Raw genomic sequence first — 22331 nt, forward strand, 5'->3', positions numbered from 1 at the left:
TGATTTAATCATAAGGCAGCATGTCTAAGCCTTCGGTATAATGTATATTTGGATTATCAGTTTTCTTATATTCAGAATATGAATACAAACAAAATATAAACAGTGAAACGAGGCTCAATGAGTTTGCAGTATAAGGTGTTATACAGAGTTAGACTCTTATTTGTTTTCCTCGCCACAAGGTACACACTTTACAAATGAGAATTGCGCATGTATTTCGGTTCGTTCTTTTGTAAACTGAAACTCACCTGCAAAAGAAACACTAGGTGGCGCCGCACAATCAATATAGACAAAGCCACTGAGCAGCAAAGCCCAATCCGATGCAGTCAGGGAAATAACTAAACAAAGAGGCTTGGAAAAGCCTTTTTAAAACCACAATCAAGTACCACGCACTTTTATATAATTATCAATAGTGTTAGACCTGTCAGCCTTGGGGTGGTCTTCCCCCAAATCTTTTGCCTTCACTTCCACTGTTTTTGTTGATCTTGTGTTTTGCTCCCTATAGGACTCTGGGCAATTTATCACTGCTAACTAGTGATAAAGGGCATGTGCTCACTCCTTAAAACAATGATAACATTGACTTATACCCAATTTACTTATAAGCCCCTAGTAAAGTGGCACTACCTGTTCCCAGGGCCTGTAAAATAAAAGCTACTAGTGGACCTGCAGCACTGGTTGCGCCACCCACTTAAGTAGCACACTTTCAGCATATCTCAGGCCTGCCATTACAGTCTGTGTGTGCAGTTTTAAAGAGCCATTTTGACCTGGAAAAATAACCGTTTTGCCAGGCCTAAACCTTCCTTTTTAATACATGTAAATCTACTCTCAGGTAGGCCCTAGACAGCCCAGAGGGCAGGGTGCAATGTATTTAAAAAGTAGGGCATGTACTTTTAAGTTTTAGACGTATTGGTAGTGAAAAACACATTTATTTTTCAGTACTGCAAGGCCTACCTCTCCCATGAGGTAAGATTGAAGTTACTTTATTACATTTAATAAGCTGTAATTTCAAATGGGAATAGGTAACCAGTTAATGTTAGGTGTTTTTAGATTTGAATGAAAAACCGTAACTTATGGGTGAAGTGCGAATTTAAATAAAAATTTCGAAAATGCCACTTTTAGAAAGTTTACATTTTCCTGTCTTAAACAAATCAGTAGCATCTCCTATCGAGGAGATGTCCCCCTGTGCACTGCACAAACGTCCCACTAAATGGGTAATGTTTATCAATGAAAAATAATCCAAAAGGTAAAGAAAAATTTGCAAGAAGATGTTTTAATTCACATCATACTGCTGCATTTGAATCTTGAAAAGCATTATTCAACATCTCCAAAAAGGTTAAAACTAAAGCTTTATATTGCAGTTTAAATCAGTCCCGATGCATTTCGGGCGATCAATAGCCCTTCGTCAGGGGAATAGTCTGTAATAAAATTTAAAAAAAGCACCACTTCCAGGAAGAAACATCATATATGTTATGAAATTGAAGAAATGCAACATAGACGGTGCAACAACAACCTATTCACTAGTGGTCGACCTGGTTGTTTCAAGCATCTTATATATTTGCACGTGAAATCAACCTCCGTGTATCTTGTATACGAACGTCTGTTCTGTCTCGTTAAGCACGATAACACCGTCTATGTTCATTCCTTCAATTTCAAAACATGTTTTATGTTTCTTCCTGTAAGTGGTGCATTTTTTTGATTTCATTACAGACTATTCCCCAGACGAAGGGCTATTAATCGCCCGAAATGCATCGGGACTGATTTAAACTGCAATATAACGCTTTAGTTTGAACCTTTTTGGAGATGTTGAATGATAATTTTCAAGATTAAAATGCAGCAGTATGATGTGAATTAAAACATCTTCTTGCAAATTTGTCTTCACCTTTTGGATTATTTTACATTGATAAACATTACCCATTTAGTGGGACATTTGTGCAGTGCACAGGGGGACATCTCCTCTATAGGAGATGCTACTGATTCGTTTGTTTTCATATTCACACTTTGAGGATAAGAAAGTGAATCCCCAGTAGCACGCCACACCAACTCACCCTTGATTACATGGTTGTGCGTGTCTCCAACCCTATTTTTGTCGTTACAAGCCTATTTTCCTGTCTTAGCCATTTAGTGCCCACAGCCTGCCTCTAGGTCATATAACTGGGTAAAGTTGACAGTTGGGCCTAAACAGCCTCACACAATAGAGAGGTTAGGCATGCGTGGATGGGCCCTCACTGTCAGCATGGGAGGGAGGAGCTGGGCTCAGCCTTACTCACACTTGAATAGGTTGTGTCCTGTCTCCGTGCAAAGTACTGCATACCCCCTGTAGTTAGTCTGGAGCCAGGGCAGAGAAGGCAGGGCACCTGTGCACTTCAAAGGGAAGCTTCTGGAAGCTTCTCCCCCACTTCTAAGGCATAACCGGGTGTACATATGGACCTCAGACACCATCTCTTCAGTACACTTCTGAACCTGTGGATACTTTCCCAGGAAGAAGGGCTGATGTGCTGCTGAAAGGACAGTGACTCTGCTGGACTGCTGCTCTGAAGGACTGCTGCCCTTCTGTGCTGACTTTCTGCCTGCTTCCCTCTTGCCTAGGTAAGAATAACTGGACCTGCATCTCTTTAACCCAGAACCCCAGAGTGACTCCAAGGGCTAGTTGGCTGGCCTCCTGATCTGAAACCTCAGGGGCACAATAGGCTTCCAACAACCTTGCACCTGCACCTGGACTCTGCCATCCATGAGTCTTAACTGACAAGTGGTGCAATCCCAGGCCTAGAACCATGGATGTGGGCTTAAGGTGCTTTTTTAGCACCTGTGGATCTAACGGCACTGACATATCTCCTCTACTGCACAGCACAACCTCAAGCAGAACTGATACATCGTTGCTGCTGCGTGGATAGGAGCTGTCACAAAGACCCGCATCTCATCGCAGCATGCCGTCTCCTCAGCAAAATTACTGCGCGATGCATTTTTCACTCAAGTCCCCATTTGCCTTGTCAACAGCAGCCTCAACAATGCTGATGAACTCCGCGTCGCAGTCTCGCAACTCCTCGGAACCGACGCATCACTTTGGCGCTTCTTCGCGACAGAAACCTCCAATGCTCCGCAAACCAGGAATTAACATACTCCGTTCAGCATGCCTAACTGGTCCCATGTAGCTGGCCCACACTCCATCATGGTCAGCTTAAACTTGTGACTTTTTCCAGGTCTAGATCAACCAGATATCCACAGTTGGCACTTGGTGCTTTTTTGTGCTATTTTTGCTAAATCTTTAAAATTTGATTTTTGTTGTTTCGGTCTTGTGTATTTTATTCAAAATTACTCTATGTTTCCAATTTGGTGTGGAATCTTTTGGTGGTGTATTTCCACTGTGTTACTGTCTTAAGAGTTGCACAATACTTTACAAATTGCCTCTAAGTTAACACTGACTGCTCTGTGCGAAGTTACCAAGGGGTTGAGCACAGGTTAATTTGGAATTTGCTTGTGCCTTACCCTGACAAGGACTTTGGTTGCTGATTGACCAGGGCTCACACCCTAGTCAACCAACAACCCCACTTCTTACACATGTTCATGTTTCAGTGGCACCAAGTTAATCTGAGTAAGGGGCCAATGACTACTTAACTGTCTGAAGTCTTTAAGTAAGCCAGGACTCTTCTGGAGGGCCACTGCCCATCAGGACTTCTCAATGTGAATCATCATGACTTCCGAGGACATGGCTTAAATAACCCTGGCCAAGTAACTGAAAAATAAGAAAAATACAGTGCGCCAGCCAATAAAGACTACTGAAAAACACAACACCAGCCACTGGAGAATAACTCTCTATACCAGCCCTGCTGAGATTCCAAGGTCCATACGTGACTAGATGGTCCAGTCAAGGTTTTTTCTTTCAATTATAGGACTTGTAGTCTTGTTTATTCCATTATAAAAACAGTACTACAAGTCTTAGAATGAAAAGAAAAGGCTTGGAATGTATTTGCTCATCATGCATGGACCTGCGATACTTGGCAGCTATGCAATAGATTTACGAAGCATTTTTCCCTGTGGAATCTTTATGAGGCATTATAGCAAGGACATTATCTATCCAACCAAGGATGCCCCACATATCGTACTACTTATATATGTATGCCACAGAGTGGACCAGGCAGGGCACAGTAAAATGCCTATGCAAGATAGTCCCCAACTGATGAGAAGACATTTTACTACCTGCCTGCGCTGTCCTCACAGGCTGTATCACAACTGCCAGTGGCAATGAAATATGGATCCTTCGGCTCAGTAATCTCACGCTCACAACAATGCAGTGTCCTGGATTGATGCATGGTTTACTCAAAACACACAATACCGGCACAATGAATGTCACAACAACAGTCTGGGTATATTATAAAAGTTACACTTTACACTTGAGGAGCCTGGTGTGAACATGGGCTTCTATTGGAAATCTCCACGGCATATTATCAAGCCCATTATCGCCGCTTTAGCGGCAGCTTTCTGCCGCTAAACCAGCAATAATTTTAACACCGTCCTTGATAATCTGCCCCAAAGTTTCTTACCGCAGTTTTCAAACCAGTAGGCCAAAAGATGCTGCTGGATGACTTCCCACAGACCACCAGTAATTACCTACCGTAGTACTTCCTCAATCAGGACATAACGTGTGATATATGGTAAGGGCGACAGATCAGGAAGCACCTAGGTACAATTGCTTCCTGACTCTCCTGGCCTCCTCCTGCGTGACAGCTATCAGTCAGGATAGAACGTGAGCGATTAAAGGACGGTGTATAAAAATGTCTAGCTTAGCAAATATATCAAAGGAAGGGGAAACCCTATCTCAGGTCGTCTACATAAAGAAACATTCTACATTTTGTGATTGCAACCACATGTGAATAACGAAGAACCCTAGGGAAGCCTTCTGAAGAAGGGGGTCACATAGTCACCCATCTCATTTTATGGCCATGTTCACACATGCGTGACTGGAAACCGATGTGTTTCACTTTGGTCATGAGAGGTTGACCTAGACAGACAAAAGATGGAGCTAGAAAAGAAGGGTTGGAATTTTAGCTAAAAGTATTTGGCCATCTTGGAACAGTGGCAAATGATGCTTCCTGTGCCTGATTTTGTCATAGGAAAAATTAAAGAGGCAATTGTGTGAGATATTCACTATTAGAGGTTTGTAATATGCAGTAATAATTTCTAGGAAAGCATTATATATTAGGGCTCTAACCACATTAAAAAGAACATGTGGCTTAGAATCAATAAAAATAAAACAAGTAGGCAACTGTGGGAATTTCTGTCTTCCCTAGGATAAGACTGTAGACTATACCTGTTTCCTCCAGGATTTTGGACTCTAAAGGCCACTCTAAGGGAGTCTGGCCTCTTATTAACAGAAAAAGAAAAAGGTGGTTAAGGGCTCATCCAGGAGTACTGCAGTGGATTGACTTTCCCTAGGGCTGAAAAGAGGAGAGATTTCAAGTAACAGAGTCAGCTGCAACATCCAGAAGAAAACGAGCATGACAGGTTTGACCTTGCTTTAATGCTATGGTCATGAAGAGAGTTAAATGCATTGTCTATTCAGAGGTGGCTGGTGGATTTCAAATGTGGTGGGGCGGAAAGTGTAGACCTAATGAAAATGTGCGCGGGCAAGGCAAACTGCAATAGAAGTGTGTGTGTGGTATTTAAACCCACAAAAAATTCAAACAAAACAGAATCAAATGGTGGATTTTACAGCATACTGTTAGTCATGGAAAACTTTGCATTTCAGGGTAACACACAGAGCAGTAGCACAGTGTGCAGCACTTTTTCACCTAGACATAACCACATACAGATGCAGCATACTCTGCTTTCCAAACAATTAAGATCTCATTAAGAAAACGTGTACTTGTGTAGGACACTTTTGCCAACAGTTGTTTCCTACAGATTTATTGTATGGCTGGCCTTAGCAGAATCAGTCTAAAAAGTCTAAAAAAATAAAACCCTGCCCTTTTGGACCTGGTTTGGTTCTCCTTCAATCTCTATAAGTTTTTTTACCTTCCCTGTCACAGGCACTTGGCTCAACCACACAAGTGAGGTATCATTTTTAACAGGCGACCAAGAGGAATGCTGGTTGGTGGGAAATTTGTGCCGACACACTGAGCCCATGCAGAAATGTCGGGAAAATGTGATTCTTTAGCTAATTTTGAGGTGTGCAGGAGATTACATCACAAGTCGTTACAACAACTTGCTGTAGGGGGCACGCTGGACTTAGTATAATTTACTATTCCTACTCCAGTTTGTGCAACAGCAGGGAAGGTGTTGGATTGTAAATTCAACACCTTCTGTCCCCTACAGCAAGTCGTTGTAACGACTTGCGATGTAATCGTATGCGATGTAACAACGCGGTTGTTGTAACAAACGCGTTGTAATGGCATGTGATGTAACGCATGCGAAGTAAACAATGTCTCCTGTAATGTATCCATGTTGTGTTGTGGGCCGTTTCTGGCTGCGGGCACTAGGCCTACCCACACAAGTGAGGTATCATTTTTTATCAGAAGACATAGGGGAATGCTGGGTGAAAGGAAGTTTTGCGGCTCCCCTCAAATTTCAGACATTTTTACCACAGAAACGTGAGAAAATGTGTAATTTTAGTCAAAGTTTTAGATTTGCAAGGAATTCAGGTTTAGAGAACTGGTTGAGAGGCACACAAGTCACTCTAATCTAGATTTCTTTAGGTGTCTAGTTTTCAAAAATGTACAGGTTTGCTAGGTTTTCCTAGGTGCCGGATGAGCTAGGACCCAAAATCCACAGCTACCCACATTGCAAAAAAGGTTCATTTTTTGGGGTAATATGTGATATGTCCATGTTGCGTTTTGTGTCATATTCTGTCGAGGGAAGTAGGCCTACCCACAAAAGTGAAGGATCATTTTTATAGGGAGACTTGGGAGAACAAATAATAGCAGGACAAGTGTTATTACCAATTGTCTTTCTCTGCATTTGCACCTTCCAAATGTAAGACAGTGTGTAAGAAAGAAGTAATTTTAAGAAATGCTCTCTAATTTACCTATTAGTATGGGTACCCACAAATTCAGAGATGTGCAAATAACTACTGTTTCTAAACTCCATATCGTGTGCCCATTTCGGAAATAGATAGGTTACCTTGATACCTATTTTTCGCTCTTTATATCTTAGCAAATGAATTACTGCATACCTGGTACACAATAAAAAGCCATTGCAAGGTGCAGCTCAGTTATTTACTCTGGGTACCTCAAGTTCTCGGTGAACCTAAAAGCCCTATATATCACCACAACCAGAAGGGTCCAGCGAACGTAAGGTATATTGATTTTGAAAATCTGCCATAGCTAGAAAAAGTTACAGATGGAAACGTAGACACAAATGCTATTTTTCAACTAAATTTCAATATTTTTTTAATTCAACGGTTACTGCAGCAAGTCGTTGTGACGACTTGCAATGTAATTGTATGCGATGTAACAACGCGGTCGTTGTAACAAACGTGTTGTAATGGCATGCGATGTAACTCATTCGAAGTCAACGATGTCTCCTGTAATGTATCCACGTTGTGTTGTGGGTCGTTTCTGGCTGCGGGCACTTGGCCTACCCACACAAGTGAGGTACCATTTTGATCAGAAGACTTGGGGGAATGCTGGGTGGAAGGAAGTTTGCGGCTCCCCTCAGATTTCAGAAATATTCATCACAGAAATGTAAGGAAAATGTGTAATTTTAGTCAAAGTTTGAAATGTGCAAGCGATTCAGGTTTAGAGAACCGGCTGAGAGCCACACAAGTCACCCTATCCTAGATTCCCCTAGGTGTCTAGTTTTAAAAAATGTACAGGTTTGCTAGATTTTCCTAGGTGCCGGATGAGCTAGGGCCCAAAATGCACAGCTACGCACATTGCAAAAAAGGTTCAGTTTCCAGTGGTAAACTGTGATATGTCCATGTTGCGTTTTGGGTCATGTCCTGTCGAAGGCACTAGGCCTACCCACAAAAGTGAAGCATAATTTTTATAGGGAGACTTTGAGGAACAAATAATAGTAGGACAAGTGTTATTACCAATTGTCTTTCTCTGCATTTGTACCTTCCAAATGTAAGACAGTGTGTAAGAAAGAAGTAATTTTAATAAATGCCCTCTAATTTACCTACTAGTATGGGTACCCACAAATTCAGAGATGTGCAAATAACTATTGCTTTTAAACTCCATATTGTGTGCCCATTTCAGAAATACATAGTTTTCCTTGATACCTATTTTTCGCTCTTTATATCTTAGCAAATGAATTACTGCATACCCGGTACACAATGAAAAGCCATTGAAAGGTGCAGCTCGGTTATTTGCTCTGGGTACCTCAGGTTCTTGGTGAACCTAAAAGCCCTATATATCACCACAACCAGAAGGGTCCAGGGAGCATAAGGTATATTGATTTTGAAAATCTGCCATAGCTAGAAAAAGTTACAGAAGAAAACGTAGACACAAATGGCTGTTTTTCAACTCAATTTCTTTTTTTGTGTTGCAATTGTTTATTCAGTTTTACAGTAAGATACATAGTAACACAAAATAGGTAAGAGCAAATACTTGTTAAGTACTGAAGAAATATTATAGGAATAAAAGGTAACATGGAATACATATTATTTGTAATGAATACAGACATAGAAATATGGAATATATAAGAAGTCACATTATATATAAAAAATTAAATAAATAATTAAATAGATAAATAGTAAAATTGATATCACATATGTTAATAATAGAGAAAATTAAAATGAATGAAATGTAAATATGAAAGAAGCGACTTTATATGAGGTTGTCTTAATAATAATAGGTGAAGGTGCTATCATAGAAAATACTTAACTCACAAGAGTTTAGGACACAATAGTTCGAAAGAGGATAATAAGATAATATAAGAAAGGGAAAGGGAAAGGGGAAGAAGAATATAAGAGGAAAATAATAGACCGGAATAAAAATGTGGAAAAGTGGAGCCAGAGTAAAGAAAAAGGGAGGGGAAGAGGAAAAGAAAGGAAGGGGGAGAGATGGTAAAAGAAGATGAGAGAGTGGAAAAAAGTAGTAATGGTGGAAAATATTTAATGTATGAATATGTAAGACATTAAATTAGTCTACGTGATAGATTGTATTAGGAGAAACAGGGGAATTAGCAGTATTATCAACTTCAGTTTTAAGGAAAGGAGACCAGGTCTGGAGGAAAATATCAACTTGATCCTGAAGATTGTATATCGTGCGTTCATGAGAAGCCGTCTGCATCATTGCCACTAACCATTCTTCCTGTGAGGGCGGGGATGATGACTTCCAATGGCGTAAAATACCAATTTTAGTAGTAGCCAATACAGTATGGAAGAGACGAATTTGCGGTTTGGAGGGCTTTGGAGAATGACGTAAATCATGCAAGAGAATGTTGGCAGATGTAAGTGGAAGACGTAGTGACACAGTGGATCGCAAGGTGTTACCAATAAAGGTCCAAAAAGGCTGTATCTTTGGGCATTCACAAATAATATGAGTTATCACAACCAGAGGTGGAACACCTCCAACAATCGGCGTGCAAAAGTAAACCAGCTTTATGCAATTCAACCGGTGACCAGCGTCAGTCATGAAGAATTTTGAATATACAAACTTTAAACCTAGCTTCACGGACACCTTTATGTAAGCCCTCTGTTTTTTCAAACATTGTTGAAGTTGAAGATATTTAGAAGATTGCTGTATAGGAAGATTACATTTCTCACTTAATTGTGAGATGGATTTGAAGTCGCCATTATGAAGAAGTTGATCCGGGGAGAAAATGGCAGCTGTTAGCCACAAAGGCCAGAATAAAGTTCGACCACTAATGCATATAGCTGAATTGTTTCATAAGGTAGCTTTGACATGGATACGCGGGTTGGAGTCTAATAAACAATGACTTCTTTGCCAGGATTTATGATTGGCTGATAAAATCTGATTTTTGGGATCAGATCGGCTAGTGCCACTGCTCTATAAAAGAGAGAGACCTGAATCCATGGATAAAATATGATGCTCAATAAAAACCCATTGCGGAATATCTTTGAGTCCTGGCAGGAAGTAAGAGAATTGAGAGACGTGTAATGCAAGAGATTAGTGTTCAATGGATGGGAGACCTATTCCTCCAGGTAATTGATGCACCTTTAATTTTGCTATTACAAGGCGTGGTCTAGCAGAACCCAATATAAAGGACTTAATCTTGGATTCTATTGAGCAAAGCATAGCTAGAGGAATCTGAAGGGGGAGCATGCCTAAAATATAGATGAAACACAGAAAAGTAAGCATTTTGACAGCTTGAACTCTGCCCCATAGAGATAGCCCCAAAGCTTTCCATTTGTCAAAGTCACGGTGCATTTGAGAAAGTAGAGAAGTTAAATTGTCTGTAACCATGTTTTCCAAATCCTTATTTACTGAGACTGCCAACGAAAAGGAAAACCGTATGCAGCTGCCTTTGTACTGCCATCGGAAATAGGTAGCGCTTCACTTTTGCCCCAATTGATTTTATAACCTGAGAAAGAGGAAAAGTCATTAATAATTTGAAGAAGAGATCTAGGGAGATCTATAAGAGTAAGTAGAATATCATCTGCGTATAAGTACATTTTAGAATGTCCAATTGGGAGAGAAACACCTATGATTTCAGCAGATTGGCGGATTGCGGCAGCTAGTGGCTCCATTGCTAAAAAAAAAAGAAGAGGGGATAGGGGACAACCCTGGTGTGTTCCTCTCCGAATCTGGAATGCATCAGATAGAAAACCCACACAACTCACCTGAGCAGAATCATTGTCATATAATAAACAAACTTTAGTTATAAATTGAGCACCTAATCCAAATTGTTGCATTATTGTAAAAAGGTATTCCCATTCAATGCTATCAAACACTTTTTCTGTGTCAAGTGAGAGGGCTAATGCATCTTCTGAAAGGTGTTTGGCAGAAGACAATGTATGAGCCAACATACGGAGATGATTCCGAGAGGAACGCCTCGGGACAAAGCCCACTTGAGTATGATGTATTAGAGAAGGTAAGACTTTACGAAGGCGAGACGCTAGGATGCTGGCTAGAATTTTGATATCGCAATTTAATAACGAGATGGGACCATAACTACAGCAAAACAAAGGGTCTTTACCGGGCTTAGGTAACACAACGATAATCGCTTTATTAGAAAGGGGACCTAATGAGAAATTATTATCTGCCTCCTGAAATACAGCATGTAGTGTGTCAATAATATTGTGTCCTGCTCATCTATAGAATTCAGCAGGGAATCCATCCTCCCCAGGAGCTTTATGATAGGGTAGAGCAGTAATTGCTTTAGAGATCTCATCCTTGGTGATTTCACCCTCAAGTAGGGCTCTACCATCATCAGAGAGATGGGGAAGGTCCACTCCTGTGAGGAAAGAAGACATCTTATCTAGGTCTATTTGGTTAACTGAGGTATATAGGGATTGATAAAAAGAGGCAAATTCATTGACAATCTCTTGAGGTCTTGTGAGTATGTCACCTTGTGTTGAACGAATAGCTGGGAATGCCATTGCTGCCTCCCTTTGACACAATTATGCAGCTAACAATCTGCCGGTCTTCTCCCCCGGCTCGTAGTACCGCCCCTTCATTTTTTGCAAAGCATATTCAGCTTTAGTGGTAAAAAGACTATTTAGGGACATGAGTGCTTGCTCTAATAATTTACGATGATGCAAGGTTGGAGTTGCTGTATACAGGCGGGAGTAAGATTGGATGTCTTGTTCTAATTCTGTTTGTTTTGCAGCATTTTGCTTATTAGCGAGTGCTGCATCACGGATGAGTTGGCCTCTGATAATGGCTTTAGCTGCAGCCCATATAGTCCTGCTGGAATTTACAGACCCCTGGTTAGCAGAGAGATAATCTTGAAGATGAGATTGCAATTGGAGTTTACCCTTCGGAGTCCTGTGTCGTTGGATGTTCATGAGCCATGGTTTGTGCCCTGGCCGAGAGAGTCCAAAATCAAAAGATAGAAGGACAGGAGAATGGTCGGATAAAGCTGCCTCTAAAATTCGAGACTCTGTGACCAATTGAACCGCTTTATGTGATGTCAAAAAGTAATCTAAGCGAGAAAACGTGCCATGGGTGGGAGAGAATGTGTATTCTGTGTCTGTTGGATGACTAAGATGTCAATGATCAACTAAACCGTAATCTGAAAGTATATAATTTAACATAGCTCTATCTGCCATGTTTCCTTTATCCAACTGACCTGTTTTCTAATATAGGATCTCGTACCAAATTTCAATCCCCACCAATGAGATATTGTGAGGCAGCAAACTCTGTTAGTAGGCGGTTCAGCTGGAGGAAGAATTATTTTTTAGTGCCTGTCTGAGCATAAACTGATCCTAAGCAGATGTAAGAATTACCAAGACGTAGTTTAGCGAACACATAATGGCCTTCAGGATCCGTCCATGTTTTAGAGATCGTAACTGGGAGTGATTTGCGAATAAGGATTGCAACTCCACACTTACAAACAGGGCAAGTATCTGCGTGTTCATCTTTTTGGATGCTGCTGTGAATGACCTTCCCCACCCAGTCTCTACAAAGTTTGTCAGATTCTAGCACATCTAAGTGTGTTTCTTGTAATAAGGCTATATCTACATGTTTGGATTGGAGATAAGAAAGTACTTTTTTCCTTTTTATGTAGTGGGTGAGGCCATGGACATTCCATGTAATGGTCGATAATGGATGAGTGTTCATCATGTTGAAATGCAATCAAAAGAAATTAATAGAGCAAGATTCAATATATTGATCAAAGTGAAAAGAAATATAAAGTTATGACAATGCAATAAGAGGATAGAGGGCAGACTGGGAAAAGAAAAAGCTGGGGTACTCTGGCTTACCACGAAGATAGCAGTATGTGGATATTAGAAGGCAATCAAGTAGAGAGAGGAAATAGTCTAGAAAATTAGTAAAATAGATACAATGTGACAAGTTATGTAGAGATATAGAAGAAAGTGGAACTGAAGGGAGAGTAGGAATGAAACAGGACTAGGGACTCTGGATTGTTAACCGCAGGTCTGGGCTCACTGGAGCAACGCCACGGGGTTGGGCCCCATCAGAAAGCGAGATAGTGAGGAGGATTAATAAAAAGAATAAGAGGAAAACCTATGATAGCACAGTAATCCATCTGAGAAACACAAAATAAAATAATATGAAATAAAGAATGCAACAATGAGTGAAAAAGGAAGATGCTAATTTCATGGATTATTCTGAAGACATATGTAATAAATGCATTAACAGAGATGAGAGAATAGTAAACCTATATAAATGAGGGTTTATAAATATAAAGATAAATAATTAAATATATGTAATAGAATAAGACTTATAGTGGTACAGTATAACATATAATTGTAATAGTAACAAACAAAAAATCTACTATAATAAAACATTAGAGGTGCAAAATATAATCTTATAATGAGCTATGATATATTGAAAATGGATGAAGTCCAATTGATCTATATTGGAAAGTGAGTTGTAAATTGCAATAAGTTGGTGGAAGAATATCCTAAAATAAAGTAAAACTCATTCTTAATCAACGGTATAAACATTAAATAGAATAATATAGATTAATAGCAGACATTTCAGTCTAGAATGTTAAAATGTAACAGAACATGCTGAAAATGGCAGATAATAAACCTGAGGAAAAAGAACATCGTGAAAATAGAATTGCATAAATATGAAATAGAATATTAGAATCTACTATGATAAATTAAGCAGGTTTTAAACAGTGTTTCGTGTAAAATATGCCAGTTTTGTACACAATAACGAGGAAGCAAAACATTAGTAGAAAATATAGAAATATAATATGCTATGATATACTAAACAAGCCTTGAATATTATGACATATAGGAATAAACAATGTGATGATAGTAATCATTCGAATGAAAAAGGAGCAAGAGCAATATCAATGTCCTAACACTATTATATTTGTAAGAGATAACAGGAGACTAAGTGATGTTATATTCAACTCAGGTCCAGTGTGGATTTAAGAGGAGACCTAGATTTATCTCTGTGTGAGTCTTGAGTTGAAGCAGAGATAGGTTGTAGAATTGAGTTTTTGTCTTCTTGAGAGCGGTTAAGTCTTTCTAAGTCTCTGCCACCGTGTCTTGAGTTGCTGAGATTTCGTCTGCTGCTGTCTGGTACTGTTTGAAAAAAGTGTGGGGGAGAATGTAGCTGATCTTGTGACAGAGACTGAGTTTCCATGTCTTGGAGTTTCATACAGACTAGAAATTTCTGAAGGTCTGCTGGGTCATAAAAGTCCTTAGAGTCTCTATTTATGGTAATACGAAAACGCGCAGGTAAACCATATTTAATATCCAGTTGTCGAAGCCGAGGTCGCATGGAAAGAAATGCCTTCCGTCGCTCAATTATTTCTTTAGAAAAATCAGCTGCCATGTGTATAAGGTGGCCATCATATGAAAAGGAACCTTGTGAACGGGCTGCAGCCAACAGTTGCCTTGTTTGTTTGTGGTGGAGGAAACAGGCAATAAGTGGTCTCGGGCGTGCTGCAGGATCCTTACGCGAAGGACCAATGCGATGAGCTCCCTGAATTTCTAAGGATGGATTGAAAGAAATGTCAGTCAACTTTGGCAGAATGTCACATAGAAAGGCGTTAGTGTTTTGGCCTTCAAAGCATTCCGGAAACCCAAAGAAACTAATGTTGTCTCTTCTGTTGCGATCTTCCAAATTAATTATTTTGCTAAGAAGAAATAGGAGTTTTTGGTCTCTGTTGTGCAATAAGTCGAGACGATTCTCCATCCCCACCAGTCGGGAGTCAAGTCCTTCTAATTGACTTGGTTTCTGTACCAAAGATGCAATAGTGATTTCCATGCCTTCCAGTCGACGGCTGACTCCTGAAATTGTGTGCAATATGCGTTCCATGGTTTCTGTTGGTATTACAGTGGAAGTATTTCCTTTTACAGGCATGGTATTAGAATTTTTGAAGACTTCCACAGAGAGAGGTTGTTTAGAGGGCTTGCTCCCGTACTTATTAGTAGACATTCAACTTATGCTATGGTCAACACTTGCAGATAATGTAAATGCGGCGTACTGAGTTCTAATATGAGCAGAGAAAAATAGCGTTACGCCGCGTTACAAATTTAGTTGACCTAGTAGTAGTTATGACTAAGTAAAGTAAATGCACAGGTCAACAGAGGTATAATTATTCACAGAAGGTAATTTAAAATTACAGTTTGGTAGTGAGGATTCACATGAATTCTAGTTTCGTTCACCGTAGAATTCATTACTTGTAAATAAATGCTGAAGAGAGTCGGTGGGTCCTGTTCATGAAAGGCAGCTAGCAAAAGGACCTTTGTAGTGCAGGAAATAGTTACGCAGCTGTTGCATATAGTGTTTAGCTGTATACACCTGATATTAATAACCTTGCTTCAAATTCAAGAGGAAAAATGACAGGTTATATTTTCATCTCGCAAAATAAATAATATCAGGAGCGTAGAGTATATTCTGAAGAGTTGTATAAATAGATAATACGTTGCTTACCTTTTCCTAGAGTCCTGAGCGCTGCAGCAAGACATAAGCACCATTTTAGTGAAAGCGCAGAATTTTTTAAAAGGAATAAGGCAAGTTTAAATTAAAACAGATGATTGATAGGAGAAAAATATTCCTGTGATACACATAGATACGTTAAAATTGTCAGTTCTGAAGCAAAATTATGAAGATGCCAGCAAGATAATTAAAATCTCCACAAGGAACATGGGATTGAAGATAGTAAATCATTGGCAATATCATTGCTTACCTCCTCCTGTGGTTTCAAGTGCTAAATTATAATGCATTCTGTGTGAGGAAAAGCACGGGAGTTTCATGAGGAGAGACGCAAGTTTGAATTGAGCACAAAATTCAAAATGTATTTGATGAGAAATAACGTGAAGAAACTGGACCCTAAAGCTGTAAATCCTGTCAGGAGCATTGTTTTTGCCAGCAGGATCTGCTGCCTTGACTGGGAGAGGAGGCACGACCTTGACAAACGCAGGAGGCGCGGCTTTGGCAGTGCGGCGTGCGGGTAGCCGGGGATGACAAAGGTCACAAGAGGCCCACCGTTGGTTCAAGATAGCGGTGAGAAACCTCTACGATACTTGTCGGAAAGTCTCTCAAAGTTGCCACTGCAACTTCCCCATATGATTGGCATGAAGGAAGGAACCCTCTTAGGTCGGAGGAGCGAGCCGCTTTCGTCACGCTTTCGTCAGGGGCCCCTCCACAGCAGAGCTCGTTCTTCAAGTGGCCATCTTTCCTGACGGCCAGACCACGCCCCCTTTCAACTCAATTTCAATTTTTTTTTATTCAACTGTTACTGTTGTATAGGAAAACCTTGAAGGATATATACACAAATGACCCCTTACTGAATTCAGACTTTTGTCTACTTGTCAGAAATGTATAGCTTTTCAGGACCACCATGGGTTTTACACCTGTTTTCACCACTAACTGGAAAGAGGTTGAAAGAACAAAAAATAGGAAAAATAGTCTATTTCCCAGTAAAATTCAAAAACTGTGCTGAAAATTTTGGTTTTCTGATACTAGTCTGCCTGTTCCTCAAAGCTGGTAAGATGGTGATTTTAGCAACGCAAACTCTTCATGGATGCCATTTTCAGGAGAGAAAAAGGATGCTTTCTAGTGCAGCACGTTTTTCCCATTTTTCCCAATAAAAACCCAAATTTTGCTGTATTTTGGCTAATTTCTCTGTTCCAGGGTAATTTACAAACCCTAGGTACCTTTAGAATCCCCAGGATGTTGGAAAAAAAAGGACGCAAATTTGGGGTGGATACCTTATGTAGACACAAATGTATGGAGGCCTAAGCACAAACTACCCCAAATAGCCAAACAAAAGTCTTAGCACAGATGGGGAAAGGTCTAGCAGCGAAGGGGTTACATTGTTTGCAGGATGTTTCATATAGCCTGTAACTGTAGTATTTGACTAAGCAATCCCAGGCTCAGTGCTGAGCATGAGGACGGACAGCATTTCCTTTTAATTTTGTTTTAACAATAGCAGAGCAGGAACTAAGGCATAAGTAAGCAAGGTAAGTCTTTCAATATAAAAAGCTTCACTTCAGTATGTCCTGTGACTGCTCACGGTGCGGGCCCCCTCTACCCGCTCTGTGCAGTCTACTGTGCTACCCCGCTCAGCCAGGGACAGTCCAAGCCTCTGTAAGATGGCCCTTGTATCTGCTTGTTGCTGAGCAGCTTGGTGAGCAATCTCGCACTGTACAGTACTGTCTGTGCCCGTGCTGTATGACAAACCCTGCCCAAGCTCAACAGCAGGGCAATGGCATCCTTGGCGAAAGGACATTCAGTCATTGGATATTTCTACATTACAGAACTGGATCAGGACGGTCGACTGCGGCACTAGCAAAATGAGCACCAGTCCCAAAAACTAAGCACAGGTGGAAGCCCCGGCTGGAAACCAATTGCATAAGTTAAGGACTTGTGCCATTGTCATCAGGGCAGGAGTCAGGTTCAGGAATGTTACTCAGTTCATGTTTAAAGGCTCTCACTTTTAATAAATACAGTTCACAAAATCTAATGTACTAAGGTGAAATGCGTCCTTGTGTTATATTATATAAGACTACCAGGGTATATATTCTCATACTGCAATGTAGAATTTATATAGTGCGCCATACCCTTGAAGACGCCACAAAATACTCTAGATTGCATGAGATTATTTGTTTGTTTTATGATCTTTTTGCTAAATTTGAAGTTTGAAGAAGGTTCTGGGTAAAGAAAATGTTTAGGGAGATCCACGCAAGCCACACCTTCTTGGACTCCACCATGTGTCTAGTTTTCAGAAATGTCTGGCACTCAGTGCCACAGTCATGGGGCTTCTTTGCACTGTAAAAAGCAAAGAGCCACTTGAGGAGAGGTAAGGTCACCCCGCAGTAGCAACTGTATGGGGAAGCAACCTCTTTGCTGTCCATGTGTAGTAGGTTTGCAGCACCATAAAAATGCTACAAGGCACTGGTAGTGAAGTCAGTTGTATTCACCTGCAAAGTACACATAGTGTAATCGGCCACAAGGACAGCAAACTGCACGAGGTTCTCATCAGCAGGCCCACAAACATCTCTATTGTAGATTAATCCATCATCCCATTTGTTAGTAGTTGGAACCCAGAGCCAGCAGTTTGCACATAAAACGCCAAAGGAGGCTTATAAACACTGAAGTATCTTACTGTAGCCGGGACTCGTAAACACAAAGTTTTGCAGTTCTCTACAGAGGGGCCCACGCTGAGCTGACAGTATAGTTAGTTTATTTCTAAGACACAATACGGGCTCAAACAATTCATGCAATCATATGTTTCTCTCTAAGAAAGCCCTCAAGATGAAAATCATAGACACCTTTCTGAAAACACGCCTGCCCAGTGCTCAGTAGCAAGCAATGAATTCACTCCGCAGGGAACCACAGAAAGCCGGTGGAAGGAAGCGAGGACGAGGGAAAGGATAGCAGCCCCAAGACGGGTAGAGTCAAGAACCAGAGGGTACTCAAAGGTGTTAAGCAGAAGAGAGGCATTCTCTAAAGTGAAGGGCTTGGCCTCTGCTTCATAACGTTTTTAAAAGTGAAACTGGCCAGTACAAACATGTATTGCAAATTAATCTGAAGCGAGGGGCCCGACCTAAAACCTGCTCCTTCTCGTGATGACACCCCCTACCTCTTGTCCCCTTCAGCCTGCCATGCCCCTTCATTTGAAAGGAATTCCTCACAAACCGCTGTATGTGCGCCCCAAAAGCAAACTTATCCAAGGAATTGAAATTCACCTCTCCCTCTGATATAATGTCGCTGCTGTAGCATGTGCCTGCAGGTCGAAGAATACTTCGCCCTTCTGGCACATGCGTAGCAGGACATGTCCAAATCTGTCTCCCTTCCCCCCTTGAAAAAAGACAGATTCGGCTAACTTTGTTACCTAGCAGCAAGTGGTTATTTCTTTCCAGCTGCTGGTGCTTTTTCTCCTCGTCTTTCCTCTCTCCTTTGGGTAGTAGGGCGACGACCTCCATGCCATTAACACCAGCCGCCCTTGGGTCTATTAACCAAAGAAGGGTCTCTGAAAGTTTGTGGAAAATTAGAGCACTAGACAAGAAATATTAAACTTTTGAAGAAAAGCTGCCACTTTTGTATGACTAAAACAAGGTGCTGACAAAGCAAGTATAGCTGACAAAGAGTTCCTTTTTGTAGCTTTCAAGTGAGAAATGTGAGGCTACCAAGGGACTCAGGATAGAAGGGATACAACCTAATGAAGACCTATTAAGCATTAGCTTTAAGCCTTGCCCCACTGAAGGATTTAGACCTTCAAAGGGGTTGAAGCTAAAACTGTTGACGGGCGAACGACACACATCTGGCCATCACAACTTGGATGCAAGGCTGCAAGGATGCCTAATCACCAATCCTTCATAACATTTGACAGGGCAAAGGAAGCAGCCTCTATCTAACCTTGGTCCTTTACAGTTCACCTACAGAAGGTGTTTATGACCCGGTAACCAGCACCCTAAAAGATAACATTGACTTTAATGTTTCAAGTTGCTTTCAGTGCACACTGTTTGTCAAATTTCTGAAAAAACTATTGATCTAGCTTTTGTCCTTTTGGTGTCTTCTTTGTTATTATTAATCAGGTTTTTCGTGAATATTAACTCATTTGTTTACTTTTCTATTGGATTTGGTACTCTAGTTAGCAGATTAAATGCACATTCTCTTAGGAAGACCTAGTGGTTTCTGCCAAGCTCCAATGGGTGAGTGAACTCAGAATTCCTCACAGAAACATCAAGTGCTTGATTGCTGTAATGAGGTTGAAGCTCAGCCAGAGAAGACCAGAACAGTATGTGAGGGAGAACTGTGTATTAGCCCTTCATGATTCACGTAAGGAGGAAGGTAGGTTGCGGTCCAAGGGGGTTTGAAGAGAACAATGGTTCATAATGGTCCTCTCAGCCTTGCTGCACGCATACTTGTGGCTTGTTGATATTTTCATTCGTAGAAACAAATGTTCAAGCTTAGGTGTGGTGTGTGTGTTGTCATGCCAAATGTATTCACATTTTCTTGAAAAGTCTTCTCCTAAGAGTAATCTTGGTTGAGCCAATGTTGAGACGATCTGCTGGACAGAAATAGCTGCTGTGGTTCTGGTGATATCATTTTCATCTCAATATTCATTGATTGTTGAATGGCTGGACTTTGTTCAATAATGTCTTGAGAACCCAACCGTGTGTAATATGAGGCCAATAGGTTTTTTTGTTTGCTTTCTTGCAAAGGCGAATGTGAAAAAGCTAACCCAAAAAGTTACAAAGACAATTCCTGCAGGGAAAAATAAGTAAGGTATAATTCGGGGATATTATTGTGACAGCATTCAGAAACAATGTTATGTTACCTTTTGAATGTTGTTTTACCGTCCAAATATTTCCCTATTATTGAACCAGATCTCATAGCTTTGATTCCAGCCGTGTTGGGTTTCTGAGAAAAATAAAAATGTAGAATTCTCAGGGTTAAATTTACATTTTCATTCACTGCAAGCAGTCTTAACAAGAATCTCCAGTAAACAATAAAAGTCAATTTATATAAAACATCAATTCGGCCTTTCTTCGAAATAATGTATTTTTTTACCAGATACTGTTATAATTTCAAAATATAAGATGTGTACATTCGTTTTAACTGTTAAGCGATTTGATAAATTATTTGCTTGAAGCACGGTATGTGTAAAATCTTCAAGCCTTCCCAGAGCCAGAAACCTGCTTTTTCAGCCACCGAACAAAGCGCGGGCTGGCGCTGGGAGTGACGCCAGCCTCATCATGCATCTGTGGATGCGTCTGACGTCAGCACTGCGGCGCTTCACTCGTACACGGATTGTCTGTTCTCAGGTAAAACAGCCCAAATGATACAAGACTCGTGGGCTGTTGTCACGTTGGCAGATGACAGGTCGAAAAAGGAAAATTACAAGTAAGTCTTTCTTCTGTTCCATTTTAGGTTTGTCAACAATCTCTACATGATGGAAACCAATTACGAAGGAGGGTGGATAGTGGGAGGTGGGGAGTGCATTGGACAAAGCAGGGCTGCAGAGGGCTAGGTTGCTCGGTTGGTACCTACGGCTAGCATCAATAAATAGAGCTGATGCACGGCATCTGTAACTTTCTCCTTTGAGAATGGCTTTGGAATTAAAAAATGGTATGGTTAATTTTTCCAGCTATCTTCTTTCCTTGAAACTCAATGATTCTCTGTAAGTATGCAATGTAAGATATTAATTTCCTTGTGATTTTTCTAGTGCATAACGATTTTTCCTAACAATATTCAAATAATTTCAATTGGGGTTCAGCAAATAGCTCATCATAGCTCCCTGTTAAAATTTGCAACATTTCCGAGAGATTTTGGAACCAGATTTTGGTTGCCATTTTGCTAAAATTGCTAAAAGTTAGAAGTGTGCTTCAGCAAATATTCTTGCTTTCTAAAAATAACTGCCCAGTTTACAAAACCATCTCCATACATATGGATTAGTACATCTATGTTGTGATTACGAGTGGCCTCCTAATTCTGATGGGACTGGCAACCACTGATCTCTTCACATTCACCCAGAGATTTTGGCTGCTAAAAACACTAAAATGTCCCTGCGAAATTAAAAAGGAAAATGAGGAATTACCATGAGAATCAGACCCAGAATTAATGCTTCCCCAGTAATTCCTCATTTCTTAATGAACCCTCAGGGTACGCCTAGTAAAGGCCAAATGTTATCGAAGTTACTAGTGCTCTCAGTACTGGCAACTACAGGAGTGAGATAACTTCAGTCCATTAACCAGGCAACTAATACGGAGGGCCTAAGCAATTGTAGTACGCATGGAATGGGAATTAAAAAATAACCATCCGTACAGTACTAGGTTGACTTTCTGTGTGTGCAGAATAATAAGGCCCTGAAATGTACTACTAAGGTGTAAATATTGGAGTGGAAGGGAAGGAAATGCCAAAATAGGCGATATCTCCGCTAAACTGAATGTGGCAAGAGGACACGATGCAGGTTATAAGGAGGGGTAAGCAGATCCACTGATAAACCTTCAAAAGTGTAAATCAAGCCCAAATCTGAAAGGTTACATCCAATACTACTCATGTACCACTACAATCTTTAAAAATTCATAACTCCGGATCCCAACATTGGATTATTTTCATTTTGGTGTCATTTTAAAGATATAAATATGTCCTATTTCTATAAATTGGTGTTGGATATTTTTTGTGAGTTGTGTCTTAATTATTTACTGAATTTGTGTTTTTAGATGCTTACATACCTGTCTTTGAAGTTAAGCCTGCCTGCTCACAGCCACGTTACCAAGGGTTGAGCATGGGAGACCTATACTGAGCCTTAGACCGCATTAGTGGCCTTAT

The 22331-nt window shown here is 40.5% G+C and overlaps 1 protein-coding gene across 1 annotated transcript in view; it reads right to left on the bottom strand.

Moving 5' to 3' along the window:
* The window catches only part of CRACR2A (calcium release activated channel regulator 2A), a 727465-nt gene that overhangs the window by 112424 nt on the left and 592710 nt on the right, over window positions 1–22331 (bottom strand). The window contains exon 11 of the mRNA XM_085652578.1: window positions 20338–20420. Within this exon, the coding sequence (XP_085508704.1) occupies window positions 20338–20420 (83 nt within the window). The remainder of the gene's footprint in view (window positions 1–20337; window positions 20421–22331) is intronic.

This window comes from Triturus cristatus, chromosome 4_1 (genome assembly GCF_964204655.1).
Source record: "Triturus cristatus chromosome 4_1, aTriCri1.1, whole genome shotgun sequence".
In the NCBI taxonomy this organism is placed as follows: Eukaryota; Metazoa; Chordata; class Amphibia; order Caudata; family Salamandridae; genus Triturus; species Triturus cristatus.